Source organism: Pelophylax lessonae, assembly GCF_965119305.1.
Source record: "Pelophylax lessonae genome assembly, chromosome: 9".
Classification (NCBI taxonomy): domain Eukaryota; kingdom Metazoa; phylum Chordata; class Amphibia; order Anura; family Ranidae; genus Pelophylax; species Pelophylax lessonae.
In genome coordinates, this window is record NC_138776.1 from 78,249,501 (window position 1) to 78,264,860 (window position 15,360).

At 42.9% G+C, this 15,360-nt stretch overlaps 1 protein-coding gene across 1 annotated transcript in view; it reads right to left on the minus strand.

The window, feature by feature from the left end:
* Positions 1-15,360, minus strand: part of ACADSB (acyl-CoA dehydrogenase short/branched chain) — a 57,318-nt gene that overhangs the window by 24,609 nt on the left and 17,349 nt on the right. The window contains exons 7-9 of the mRNA XM_082268489.1: positions 13,865-13,957; positions 11,317-11,406; positions 6,261-6,398 (exon numbers count right to left, since the gene is read on the minus strand). Of these exons, the coding sequence (XP_082124615.1) occupies positions 6,261-6,398; positions 11,317-11,406; positions 13,865-13,957 (321 nt within the window). The remainder of the gene's footprint in view (positions 1-6,260; positions 6,399-11,316; positions 11,407-13,864; positions 13,958-15,360) is intronic.

Consider the following 15,360-nt stretch of genomic DNA (forward strand, 5'->3'; position numbering starts at 1 on the left):
CTCCATGTGCAAACAGATTCTGCTTCTGAAAAAACATCTTAGATTTCGCCTTCTCATATTCAAGTTGGGAAAGGACTTTAGAGGTCAATTTATACTGGGATTCATGTGTCGGAGTCGGGTCCGCCATAAAGGCCTGTTCAGCTTCAGTTAGATTTGTCGTTGCCCTGGAGATCTCCTCGGCAGCCCGCGCTCTAACAGCTTTGATTTTGGAAATCATAGTGGATCTGGCGAACAGTTTAAATGCCTCCCACACCGCAGCCGGGGAGGCAGTGCCCTCATTATCAGAAAAGAATTGTGTCCAGGTCCCCTCAATGTCGTTCCCATCAGACACCAAGGGGAGCCAGGCGGGATTCAGGCGCCAGGCCGGGGGAGGTCTATTACAGGGCAAGGACAACAGTATCCAAAAAGGGCAGTGATCAGACAGAGTCCGTGGGGCGAAGCCCGCCGCCAGTAACCTGGGGAGCAGGGTTCGAGACAACAATATCATGTCAATGCGTGACATAGAATGGTGTGCAGCCGAGAAGCAGGAGTACGCACGCTGAGCGGGGTATTTGCTGCGCCAGGAGTCGGCCAAACCAAAGCTCTCCAACAATCGGGAGAACCTGGTCGGGGACGACCCCGGCGGCGCCTGGGAGGCGCCACCGGATCTATCCAGACCCGAGTCCATCACATTGTTAAAGTCGCCCAGCCAGATCACCGGGGCCCCCGGGCATTGTGCCATAAACGCCAATCCCTCCATTATTACCACAGTAGAGTAAGGGGGGGGGCACATAGAAAGCCATCAGCAGCATCAATTCCCCATAGACTGACGTTTTGAGAAAGACATATCTACCCATTGGGTCGACCTGAGATCCTAGGAGCTGGAAATGTACCGATTTGGCCACCAGAAGCGCCACACCCCTGGAGTGCGAGCTATATGCTGAGTGCTGCACCCAGCCAACCCAGGGCCGTTTGAGAGACTGCTGTACGCGGCCCTCCAAGTCTGTCTCCACCAGTACTATAATGTCAGCCCGGACACGGCGTAAAACATTAAAGACAGCCGTCCGTTTAACATTCCACGTCAACAATTTCAATGCGGCCATGGCAGGGGTAATACGGAGCGTGGAGCGGAGGCTCCCAGGATCCCAGGCAATAAGGCCACAGAGCTAACAATTCCACGGTCATACACTAGCATTAATAAATGGCAGCAAAAGAGCAGGCAGTTATTACTTGAGGTCAATGTGCATAGAACATAAACAGTATAGAGATTGTACCAAATATAAACTGTAAACAATGGTAATACCCAAATCCCCCCTCCCTGCCCTGCACCAACCCCAACTTGTGCGGGCATGTTCCCAAACAAGCGCCTCAACCAGAACAGGCCCACATGCGACTGGTAAAGAGCAAAACCAGGGAGCCAGGGACCCCCAGGATAGTCAGCAAAAATACAGCAAAATACAACTAGGATAAGCAAGGGGACCCGGGGGCCCAGGTCCAACAAAAGTCGCAGGGGGCAACAGGGGAGTTGGGCGCAAACACACGCCTGAGCGGGTGTAGGGGGCGAAAACCAACAGGTGTATCGCTGGGTAGCAAAGCCTATGGGCAGGTGGAAATCCATAGGAAGAGAACAGAAAAGTCAGTTCCATCTGTGGAGCTAGGACGCTCCGCCGGTCAAACACAGGAGCAGCAGGTCAGGGAAATGAGGGGGGAGGGGGGGGGGAGGGGGATGCAAAGTCTTGAGTTCCCCAGGATCTACAAAACCCCCTCCACCTCTGCAGCAGTGAAAGGTATAGGCAATCAGGGAGAAAGTATCATGAAGTCGCCAGGGCAAGGTGGTCAGGCTCTAGCTTCCAGTCCTTCCAACCAGGAGATGGCGGTTTCCGGATCCTCAAAGAAGTGGGCTCGGTCCTCGCCCTCCACTCTAAGACGGGCTGGGTACAACATAGAGTATTTGATATTCTTGATACGCAGCCTGCGTTTGACCTCCAAAAAGCTCTTGCGGCGCCTCTGGACCTCAGCAGAGAAGTCGGGGAAAATCGCTACTTTGTGATTTCCAAATGGAATGTTCCCCTTAACTCTGGCCAAGCGTAATATGGCATCCCTGTCCCGATAGTTCAGGAATTTAGCGATGAATGTGCGGGGGGGTGCACCCTGAGGGGGGGGACGCCCTGAGAGGCGATGTGCACGTTCCACAACAAAAGTGGGTGAGAAGGATTCTCTGCCATACGTCTGAGTGAGCAATTGTTCCAAATAGGATGAGGGGTCCGCACCTTCAGAGCCCTCCGGGAGGCCAATAAACCGCAGGTTACAGCGGCGCAGCCTATTCTCCATGTCATCCTGTTTTTGGAGGATAAGGTGTACTTGTTGCTGCAGCCTATCTGAGGAGCTTTGCAATGGGGGGAGGGAGTCTTCCACCTCGCTAATTCTGTGTTCAGCCTCACCAACTCTGTCCCTTAGCTTCTGCATATCCTGGCGCATCAATGATATATCTACCTTCACCTCCTCGATTTTAGTTGTCAGCATGGTCTGGCAAGTGGCAATCGCTTCCAATACCCTGGATGTAGCAGGGCTCTCAGGCTCCTCCACCACAAGCGACGGGCCGGCGCCATCTTGGATCGGGGCCTCCTTCTCCAGCCTCCGGAATGCAGCCAATTTTGCCGCAGCATCGGAGCCTTTCTTCGGCGGAGACATGCGGAGGTCGGTGCCGCGGGTGTGTGGGAGGTGAAGGGAGGATTATCGTGCCCGGAGGGCTGCAGGATTAGCGGTAAAGGATATCGGTCCGGCGGAGCTCCTCTCACACATGTCCTCTTACATGCTGCGCCAGGCCACGCCCCTTTCTGTTCCGTTTTTACAAATGGAACAGAACCCCATTTTTCCTTCCGTGTAAAAAACGGAAAGGAAGGAAAATCGGATGTCAGCGGTGTCATCCGCTGACATCCGCAGTGCCATATACTTACATTATGTCCGCATATCATCCGCAAACGGATGGGATGATATGCGGGCACACGGAGCGGATGACAGAAATGTCATCCGCTCCGTGGAAAAAAAAAAAAAAAAAAAGTCCCGCAGCGGACCTTTCACACGGAGCGGCCGTGTGAAAGGAGCCTTATACAAGCTGTACAGTCACTACTTTACATTGTAGCAAAGTGTCATTTCTTCAGTGTTGTCACATGAAATTATATAATAAAATATTTACAAAAAATGTGAAGGGTGTACTGAACTTTTGTGAGATACTGTATATATGTGCAAATCCTATAAACAAAAAATCCATATTCGATAAATTGATAAAGAACCATCAAACATCCAAGTGCTTTCAAAGTGCACAGTGCTCCAAAATCATAGAGTGCAAAATGATGCTCTTCAAACAAGTGTAGAAGGCCTCTTACCAAACAGGAAAAATTTACAATTCTAGAGATCAAATGTGCTAACAATCTCCTGGATAGCCGACGCTCTCACCATCAATCACCAGGTTAGCTCAGTGATCCCATCAGTAAGATGAAGCTATAGTGTCTGCACTGCATGAGTACATGCCTGGAACTTTACTTCACATCTGAGTATTCAGTAACCATACGCATTGAGCACAGAAAGAGAAAAGCCACATAGCGCATTATAGTAAAGGAATATTTATTAAGAGAATAGATTGCGCTTACACGTATCAGGAAAAACATATGCGATATACCAAAGCACAGCTGCGAGACAATCCGTGGCACTCGTGTGTGATGAGATCACACTCTAGTTCAGCCCCCCGCGTTTCCACACAACTAGCGTCTTCTGGAATTGGAGAATCCAATAAATGAATAAATATTCCTTTACAAAACTATGCTATGTGGCTTCTCCCTCTCTGTGCTTATTGCTTATGGTTATTGAATATTCGGATGTGGAGTAAAGTTCCAGGCGTGTATTCCTGCAGTGGAGACACTATAGTTACATCTTACTGATGGGGTCACTGAGCTAACCGGATCCTTGATGGTGAGAGTGTCGGCTTTTTAGGAGATTTTTAGCACTTTTAATCTCTGTAATTTGAGATCTTCTCGGTTTGGTAAGAGGCCATCTACACTTGTTTGAAGAGCACCTTTTTGCACTGAAGCACTTTATATTTTTGGAACACTGAGCACTTGGACATTTTATGGTTCATTATCAATTTATCGAATATGAACTTCTTGATTATATGATTTGCACATATAGTATAGGGATTAGGTGATATATATGAATTTATCTTATTGAATTTTTTTTTATGTACTGTTTTATGCACTGAAATTTTGTTTGCATTGGCTTGATTTTGAATTGTATTAATTTAAAATGACAGCGCACTTTTTAAAAAAATGTGCATTGATCATGTAGTTTTTTTCATGGTGTCATTTGATGCCCTGTACACACAGTCTATAGTGAAGTTGATCTTCGTGTTCCTTTGTCAGAAGTTTCTGTTTGTGTCCAAACATGAGGCATGGCGCTGCAGGGGTAAATGCATGACCTTTATCTTTAAACTAACATTTCCTGTGAAGAAACAAAATATCCCACAATACCTGGGTCTCTCAAACTAGTACTTTGCAGGTGAGAGCTAAATAGTAAATAGATTTGACACAAAACACACAGACCGATTAACAGAGCTCACCATCCAGCTAGAGGAGATGTGCTATTTATCACATTAGCATTCCCACATTTGTGAGCCAATCCTTACAAAGTAAGGCTAACAAATGGCACAGGGAAAATAGCTACACTAAGACCTATTTAAAACAAGAAAAACATTTGAAAGTGTACAATGCCCTTAAACAGGTTAAGCATATGGTTATGCACATGTTGTAAGCTGTGTGCTAGAAAATATCTAGTTTTTTTATTTTTTTGGCACCAAAATCTCACTATGTGTTTTGCTGCATGTCCCTGGCCCTAATACTCAACCTTTCATAATCTAAACCCTACAATTGAACCTAATCCTATAAATGAACCCTGAACTTCCTCCCTAACCCTTCGGCTGACATCAAACTAACAATCTTGTCTAGACACAGGAGAAGCTTCTGACAACGTAATTCAGGGTTTGCTCTTCGGGATAGCTGAAGCACCTGGGCTTTTGGGGACCATCCCTAACTTTCCTACAGTATGTAGCATGTATACATTTCTGAAGGTAAGAGTGCCTATTCCTGGGTTCCTGACCCCCTACAAACATCTTTGGAAAAGCACCTGGAAGGATTGTTCCCCATCTGTAATGTTTTTTAACCTTGAAATGGAGCCCTTATCCAGATATCTCCTATTAATCCAACCCTAAAAAGAACTTAACCATTATTTTAACTGTTAGCTTAGCCCTTACCCCAATACCTAAAATGAAGTCTTAGCACTTTACATTAAGCCTAAAGTGTAACTTTTAATAAAGCTACTCCTAAATCTTAACTAGACTTAATATTGAACCCTTGTCCCTGACCCTAACACCAGCCCTTAAAGCGGAAGTTCAGCCTAAAACTAATTAACCTTAAAGGATAAGTTCATACCCGTCTACTCCCCTCTTCTACTCCCTATAAGTTTTTTGTCTGACTCCCTGGTTCAGAGCTTGCTATTTGCACTAGTACTGATTGGGAGTCCAGTCGGTACTACATTTGTACCCGACACTAGTAAACCTCAAAAATTTGGGGGGCTCAGCAGACAGCGGCTGCAGCACTGGGGACATGTTACATCCTAAAATCAGGTGGAACATGTTCCCAAAGGTGAAATTATCCTTTATTCCTCCAAAATATCAGATGGTATCCTGGGTTTTTTATGAGGAATTCAAACCGTTCCCACAAAGTTGGGAGCATGAAATTGTCCAAAATGTCTTGGTATGCTGACGCCGTAAGAGTTCCCTTCACTGGAACCGAGGGGCCAAGCCCAACCCCTGAAAAACAACCCCACACCATAATCCCCCCCTCCACCAAATGATTTGGACCAGTGCACAAAGCAAGATATCTTGGCAGAAGCACCCAGGCGGGGTGCCAGGCATCTGTCACAAGGACAAATAGAGAGAATAAATCTCCCTAACATCGGCACAGACAGCAATAAAAACCTAATAGGTATTCTAATCCACCCACACAATATCCAAAATAAAACATGTTGCCCTTAGTTACACTTTTAGTATCAATGCTGAGTACAGAAATGTTAAGACAGCTCAGACAGACCAGCCCCTATTATAAATAAGAAGTCAGCTGTCATAGACTGAACACCTTTGCTTTTGCCACTAGAAGTTAGAGGTAAGCTTGTTTATAACACACTATAAACTGACCCACAGGGTACTGTACTTATACATGGTGCAGCTTTACCTCTGAGGAGAAGTACTTAGCCATGCAGGCCTCCTTCTTAAAGGGTCTCCCGGCTTCCCTCAGCCTGGCTGCATTGTAAGTAAGTAGTCGGGCTGCCTCCAGCTGAGTGGCCACATGTGAAATCTGATGCTGCATACCCTGCAAAGAAAAAGACAAAAAAGACAGTTACTGTCCCATTATTCTTTCATATCTGATGCTAAACAGGCAAATTATGACATGGTGCAGTAATATTAAATAGTCATGTAATGCCGATAGGACTGGTGGAGTATATATGCCTCCATACAGATGGTTGATAAATAAAGAGCTGTAGTGATGGGATTTTGTTTGCTTTAAATGAGTTTTGCATTTCTATAGTATATTAGAGTGCAAAACCCACTTGAAACAGGTTACATGCAGGTCACCCGTCATTGAATCCTGAATAATCCCAGAAGTGTTTTAAATAGATGCCATCAACAGGATCCCTAAGCCTGTGCTTATTAAGATTTTTGCATAAGACCGGTCACGACACTTTTATGTTCTCTTTAAACATTTGACAAAGTCGTAAGGACAAAACGCGTTAGCGTGTGGCCGCATGGTAACGGAAGAGATGTCACCAGAAGTTACACGGAAGAGGACCGGGTTAGATGCCAATCTACTCAGCCTGTATACCCACTTTAGTGGGTCTGGCAGCACAGTGCATTTGATATGTGCTGGATTTTTGAGAATTGCAGCATTTTAGCTTTGTTTTAAATAATGTGGTTATAGTATTACACAATTAGAGTCCTTTTATCTTCCATTTAAATGTTTAGAGCTTGTAAAGTGATTGTAAAGGCATATAAAATAACAAACATGTTATACTTACCTCCTCCTGTGCAGCTGGTTTTGCACAGAGCAGCTCAGATCCTCCTCTTCTCGGGGGCCCTCTTCTGTGCTCCTGGCCCCTCCCTCCAAGTGCCCCCACATTAAGCAGCTTGCTATGGGGGCACCCAAGCCGAGTCACATCTCCCTGTGTCCTATCAGACACGGAGCTGCCGTTTGGTGCCGCCCCCTCTCTTTCCTGATTAGCTAGCTGACTTTGATTGCCAGCAGCAGAAGGCAATGACGAGATGGGGCTCAGGAAAGCATCGGGGGGCTGAGTGGAGCTTCTGCACACAGAAGGTTTATCTTAATGCATAATGCATTAAGATAAAAAAACCTTCTGACTTTACAACCCCTTTAAGAGAGAGAAGAGTTGAAGGTTTGATACGTCAGAAAAACAACAAGAGCGTTTACATCTGAAAGCATTATATGCTGATCATAACTATGACCGGCATAGGAAGCAGGCGAGTGTTTGACCTGTGGGGATTGGGGTTTCACTGACTCACGTGGTGATAATAGGAAGATTCCTTACATACACTGAGGCTTCTGAGGCTTTAAGTAGTGTCAGTGAAGTCTTTGAACATTGAGAGCACCTTTAATGTGGATTCTTTCACGTGGGGTTACACGAGGTGTACTTTATGTTTATTATTGGCACGAGATAGTATGTATATGTTTGGAGAGTGATGATCACAGCACCTCCTCAAATTTGAATCTTTTAATTCCAATTTGTTTTTTTGATTAATCTTCTTAAACATTGCCTGCTGTGCAGCAGTAAAGAGGAATTTGGGCATGGCATGAAGTAGTAGCATTTCTAATTGATATCAGCTCAACGTGTAACTAAAAGGAAAAATCTTTTTTTTTTTTTAGTTTTGGAGTGGAGATGGATTAGAACACCAATTAGGGTATTATTGCCATCTCTGCCACTGTTAGGGAGTTTCCTCCTCTATTTGTCCTGTTTACTATTATTACTCCAAGTGAAAGAAAATCCAAATCTTGGGTTGATATCAGAAAAGTTATAGAGGGGAAATCTTCCAATGGGGACAGTAGTTACAGTGACACTCTGGGATTCCCTCACTTTGGAGGAATTTCCTCTTACTTCCTGTTTTGGCTATGGAACAGGAAGTGAAGGGAAATCTCCCCTATAGGATTCAGATGGCAAAAAAAAAAAAAAAAACACTCACAGGGGTTATAACCCTCCCTAAAGCCCCGTACACACGCACCGATTGTTGACCGTAAATTTTCAGCCACGTGCGATCGGCCGATTGTCGGCTTGTTAGTATGATGCTTCCGACAACCGACTGCGACTTTTCGGCCGAACAAAATCTGGTGTGCATGCTATAAAATTTTTGTTGGCTGTCAACAGAACGGCCGATTGTTCCTCAGTCAGTACAGAATTTGGCCGACAAAAATCAGATGAGCAAGACTGAGCATGCTCAGAGAAGAAAAAACACACGGGAAGTAAACCAGAACATGACATCACTTCTGAAGTTGGTTGTTGTTGGCCGAAAAAAATTTGTGTGCAGTCTAGAGCACATTTCAACACAAGACAACACTTGACAAAAGTCGGCCGATCGGACGGCCAACAATCGCTTTACTCTATACAAGATGAAAAAAAAAACACGTTTTGCCTTTAGTTACACTTCAAGTAGAACATTTATCAGAGGTAAACAGAAAACACTAAGCACAGCCAATGTAAAGAGCACAATGAAACCGCACAGGAATCATAACTGACATATGAATCACCCAATTACAAACTGTTTGGCTTATTTATCAGCCATTGTGAACTAACAGGAATGGATAAAAAGTCACTGAGAAGAGCTGTGCTTGGCACTACACTTGTCACAGCCTAAGGACATACTGGTTGATTAATCGTCTTCCCCTAATATTAGCACTGATCCGTCAAATTACAGCCTATATAGAACAGCACATTGAGCACTGAGACGTCTAATTATTTACAGACATCATTGCTCACTAATGGTGTAACATCAGGAAACACTAAAAACAGACCTCTTCCCCCTTTTAAAAATCCACATCAGCAGGTTGATAAGAAATCCTTATATTCATGAAACATTTTTTGCTTTTACCCAGAGTTCCAGGAAGTAAAAGGAGGTAAAAATGTCCACCATGAGAAGAGGGAGGAAGAAAACAAAAATGAGGTACGCAAAGAATACACAATTATCTATAATTATCTGTTTGTAGACTGCCATTACCAAACAATTCTACAGGTACCTTCGTAGTGATTTTGAGATCAAGGGTGAAGCTCCTCTTTAGAGGTGGCCAAACACTAGCCGGTAATTGGCAAAGAAAACTTGTTTGGGACCTTATTTGTCCTATTATAAGGCATATCAAACCTTAAAACCTAGTACAGTAAAACCTTGGATTGCGAGCATAATTTGTTCCGGAAACATGCTTGTAATCCAAAGCACTCTTATATCAAAGCGAATTTTCCCATAAGAAATAATGGAAACTCAGATGATTCGTTCCACAACCATTTATTCATAAGTCTTTCAGTTTATAGTCTATATACAAAGATTATAGCAATGCGATAGGTTGTGTCATCATAAAATGTCCATCCACAAATGGTAGCCTCCACTAGGGGATTAGAAGCAAAATCCAACAGGAGCTACAGAGTATAAAAGAGAAGAGAGGCGCCTCTAAATGTAGCAGTATGGGGACATTTAATGAAGGTACAACATTTAGCAACTCACATGGTTGATGATTAAAGGCACATCTAAGTATGTAGGCATCCGGGGTAAAGCTGTCCACATAGACCATCTTCTGAACCACTGGCTCTCACCGATGTCAGTCTGCAATTGTGATTGGGAAGACTACCCTGCAGTAGAGTGATCTGAAAGCGAGACTTTGAATCGCTCGTGGAGCGCAGCGTGGAAGGGTGTGATGAAGATGGCAGTGCGGAGGATGGTCTATGTGGACAGCGTTACACCGGATTCCTGCATACTTAGATGTGCCTGTTTTAATCAACCATGTGAGCTGCTAAATATGGAACCTTCATTAAATGTAACAATATTTCTACACTTAGAGGCGCCTCTCTTCTCTTTTATACCCAGTTGTGATATGACGCTACTTGTATATCAAGACATCGCTTGTATATCAAGTCAAAATTTATTTAAAAAATTTGCTTGTATTGCAAAGCGCTCTCAAACCAAGTTACTCTCAAACCAAGGTTTTACTGTACATGTCACTAGTTTTTTTTTTTCATTCAACCCAGCATGCTGAACGAAAAAAAGACGGACACCCCAGGTCAGAGCCACTGTACTAACAATCCAAAGTCAGTACAGAGATCTCCCCTGCTGTTCTGACGGGGGATTTTTTTTAAAAGTGTTAAAAATAAAATACATAGGAGAAAAAAAAAATGTTTTTAACGCATCCCCGTCCCCGTGAGCTCGCGCATGAAAGAAAACGCATACGTAAGTCGCGCCCACAAATTAAAACGGTGTTCAAATCACATGTGAGGTATCGTTGCTATCGTCCGAGCGAGCGCAATAATTCTAGAAAAAGACCCCTCTGTAACTCTAAACTGGTAACCGTTAAACATTTTTAAAGCGTCTCCTATTTTTAAGTACCATCGTTTTTCGCCATTCCGCAATTTTAAACCCGTAACATGTTAGATATCTATTTACTCAGCGGGACATCATCTTTCACAATATACAAAAAAATTGGGTTAACTTTACTATTTAGTTTTTTTTTTTAACTCCGTGCATTTGAAAGACCGCTGTACAAATACCGCTTGACAAAAAAAACATTGCAACGACCGCCATTTTATTCTCCAGAGTTTTTGCTAAAAAATATATATAAATGTTTGGTATTGTAAGTCATTTTCTAGCAAAAAATACTGATTTTTAACTTGTAAACAACATGTGTCGGAAATAGGCTTGGCCCTTAAGTGGTTAAAGTAAAGCCTCCCAGACAACTCACCCAAAGATGGGACAGATATTTCACTGCTTGTCCTTGGAATTTCCAAGTGAAAGTAGGAGGCTCTAAATGGGGGACCCATAGTAAATTTTAGGGAATACAATATTCTTCAATATAAGCATAGCCCTATAGGGTTTTCCTGGGATAAGAAGGTGGGATTCCAGAACAGCAACAACCTGTCAGCTAGTGTCCTAGAAAATTGCAAGCTTGCCCCAAGATAAAATCAGCTGCTCACATTTTTTTTATAAATATAATGCATATTAAAACAGTATTAATTATATCATACCTGAAAGTCAAATATCCTCTTCCCAAACTGCACCCTCTGCTTGGTGTATGGAATGGTCTGATCAAAACAGCCCTGAGCCAAACCCAGCATCTGCAACACACAAAAACAGGTAAAATCAAATTGCTTTTTTTTTTTTTTGACAAGTAATAAATTATCGTATCATCTCTGAAATGAATAGAAAATTGAAATAAATAATTATTTAGAAATGGCAAACCTTTATAAGAAGCCATTTTTAATGTACGGTAATTCTAAATGTTTGCCTGAGCTAAATAAACAAAAAAAAAAAAAAACACACATTCGCCCACGTTTTATCTCTTGAACAAACTGCAAGTGCAGAAATCTAGTGAGCTCCTAATTTCCCTTTTCAAGCCGACAATACAGTGGGGTTGATTTACTAAAACTGAAAAGTGTGAAAAACCTGGAAGCTGATTGGTTTCTCTGCAGATCTGCACCAGATTTTGCACTCTCTAGTTTTTGTAAATCAGGTCTTACATCTCTACAGCACTTAAATCCTAAGCAGTGTTGTTAGTCTCACCCAGTTTTACTTTTCTGGACTACCGATCACATACCCTCCTAGATTATGGAGGTAGGAAGGGGAGGGGTTATGTAGTTGAGCAGAGGAGTATTGGGCAAGGCTGACAACAATGCTTGGAACGTCATTGACGCAGGCGTGTTGTTAGCTCAAATAAGAAGTTAGGAACTTACTGGATTTCTGGCTGATAAGCAGGTATTTTTCTGTACTGCGTGTGCATCGTTTTTAAACAGACAATACTTAGGAAAATTGTGTATTACATGTTTTTTTCCCCCCGACATACATTTTAACTTCTTCAGAAGCATACGTTTTTCATGACAATGAAACTATGGTCAAAGTCTGTATAGAACGATATACAATACTTGCCAGTTATTACAAACATAGAACTTCATAATGATGCTTGAAGGCCCTTGGTAAGTCAATTATCTTCTTTCTTGTGCATGGGCAATGTGCAATGTGATGCCAGCAGGAGAGGACACTGGATGGAATATGATGGGGAAACTATTGCACTAGATGCTTTAGCCATAAGGCCTCAAATACACCGGGCATTTTTACAGCAGCTGTTTTGGGCTTCAAATGTTTTCTTCTACAGCCAGTAAACTCCCCACCCTGTTATCCTATGTGTCCTTGAACGCTAAGGCCACTTTCACATGGGCCCCTCAGCTTGACCAGCGGGGGATCGCTCGGCTGATCCCCACTGAGCAGGCAGATGACAGGTCTGTCTCCACTCACTGTGCAGAGCAGAGATGGATCCAGTCCTGCACTCCTCTATGGGGAAATTGGGTGAAAACAGATCACCCGTCCACTTTCATCTGATCATATCCGATCCCAAGACGGATGGACAACAGGACCACAATCCATCTGGTTTTTGTGGACAGGATCAGATCGGATAGCAGATGTCAGCGTACATGTCACTGCTGACATCCCCCGCTCCATAGGGGAGAGTGTAGGGTCTGATCAGGTCCACCTGAAAAAAACTGACAGCCAGATCTAATCGGAAAAGCCGTGTGAAAGGGGCCATAGGCTTTTATCACCATTTTTTGGCAGGGGTGTTTTCAGGCTGGAAAAAACATCCAGAACTAGTGTGTTTGAAGAGGAGTTTTTCAGCAGCTGTTTGGTGTTTATGAGTGTTTTGGAGCCTCAAGCTTTTGTGGGAATATAGTTTTGCTAAAAAACGTGGCAAAATGCTACTGCAAAAACGCTGCAAAACTCATTCTACAGCTACAGCTTTCTACAGCTCACCCTATTGGCATTTTTATAATGTCCAGTGTGCATGAGGCCTAACAGTTTAGGAAAGCGTCCCTGACCGGCATCATATGTTATCAGATTTATTTAAAGATTCCACTCATGCATTTAAGTTGGTAATGTCATTTCAATATACTATATTAAACACTAGTCCCTGGGTAAGTGATTTCTATTTAGCCATCTCTTCATGTCTAACCAAGCAAGTGGATCCTGAAGAAGCAACCTAAATGTGAAATGTGTTGATTCCCTGTATTTTACATGTTTTTCGCAGTTACTTTGCGTTAGATATGGCGATTTCTTCATTGTGGATTTTAAACAAACTTTACATTTTGGAAATAAAGTTGTATACTTTTTATGCACATACTTGTGTTGTGGTGCGTTGAAAGTCCCTTTTTTCCAGCCTCACTTTGTGACTACTTATGGGGCTGCGAGAAAATATTTCTACATACAGATCTTCAACTAGTAATATCAAAAGCAATATGCTGGAAGCAGAGACAGCCAATCAAGATTCTCCTGACCGTATGACAGACTGCACTTGGTTCTGACCTCATAGGAATGTTGACCAAATTGCAGTACGATAATTCACAATGTATGCTCTTTTTACAATATTATTAAAACTGGCTGTAATGTTACACAACAGCTGAACATGTGATAAGGGTAACTACTCATTACAGGAAAGAGAGAAAACAGCAGTGTTCTCATGAGCAAAACTGTAGATTATTTATGTTTAATATGACATGGCATTTCAGCCCACTAGTCCTGTTGTATCACCTGGGCAGCGATTCCAATCCGGCCTTCATTCAGCATTCCGATAGCATATTTGTAACCTTGTCCAACCTGGCCGAGGATACTGGACTCTGGAACCTGTATGAAACACAGTGCAAGATCAACTGTACATAGAGGTGTAGATAACAGCTGCTCTTAAATGAAAGCCCTAGTCCAGTTTTCCCTCCTCCCAACTTCATCCAGTCCCCATTCCATCTTGGAGCAACCCTGCAGCCTTATTTGTTTTAAAAATATGTATGCATACTGAATGCTTCAGAGAACAGTGTTATATAATAATGTGGTGCCACTATCTTGGGCATTCTCCTGTGAGCCCAGGGCGGCTGAATGACATACCCCCAGAAAGTGAGTTGAAAGATGGCTGGCTCCCATATAACCTGGTAGACTGGCGACATCTAGTGGTGGAAAAGAATTACTGTGGGCGACAACGCCAGAGATGGGGCTTGTAAGATACTGCTCAGATTCTGTTTCTGTCCAAGTCACTTCCACAATTCAAACCGAATGAGCAGAGGTTAACGTCAGTGAAAATTACACTCAGGATTATCAGTAGATTCAGATTAGAGGAAGAATACATTATATACAAATCTCCTCTTTTACTGGTTTAGCTTTGCAGATTTCTGTGTCATTTCCCCTTCTCCATCTACATTGCTTGATAAATCAGCTTCATCGTTTCAGTTCAATGAGCAGACAGGTGACACAGGAAGATGTAAAGCTAAAATGAATAAATAGTGAGGTCATCTTCAGACCTTTACTGTGTTGAGGGGTGTCAATCACATAACTGGATGCACACAATTAAAAATACTTTGAATGGTAAAAGAGTGTTCATACTCACAAAGCAACAAAAGCATTTGTTTTGTGCAAAGTAAATATACCTAAGAGAAATAAATACCCTCCAAAATAGGATATATGGGACTATTTATCGGCAATACAGACAAATGGACTCTACAACATGAATATGTATAAAAGAGCATACAAATGTTTAATTGACAAAAGTTCAATAAAAATAGGTTAAAATCATAAAAGCGGCTAATCCAAATGAACTAAACACAGTGGTAAAGATATGAACATGAAGAAGATTTGTATGCTCTTTTATACACATCCATGTTTTGGAGTCCATTTGTCTGTATTGCCGATAAATAGTCCTTTAGGTCTCTTTTTGGAGGGTAATTGCTTCCCTATTTATTACTGGGATGAAGGCTCTCCCACCACTCCACCATGGTTCTAGTTCACTGAAATATACCTGGTTGATCCTGCCTTCAGCTGTCCCTCCCATCTTCTCTGTGTCCCCATTGCAGGCAGAGATTGTGTAGACCAACTGGAGTTCTCTACTGAGCATGCTCAGTTCTAAACTCTTCACTTCCTCCTTTTTCTTATCTGTGCAGCCCATGTGACTATAGAGTCATACATGTGGGCGTATACACAGTGGTAAATGACACTCCCCTCCCTCCTCCATGTCCTCTTATTGCTAAACACTATTAGGGTGG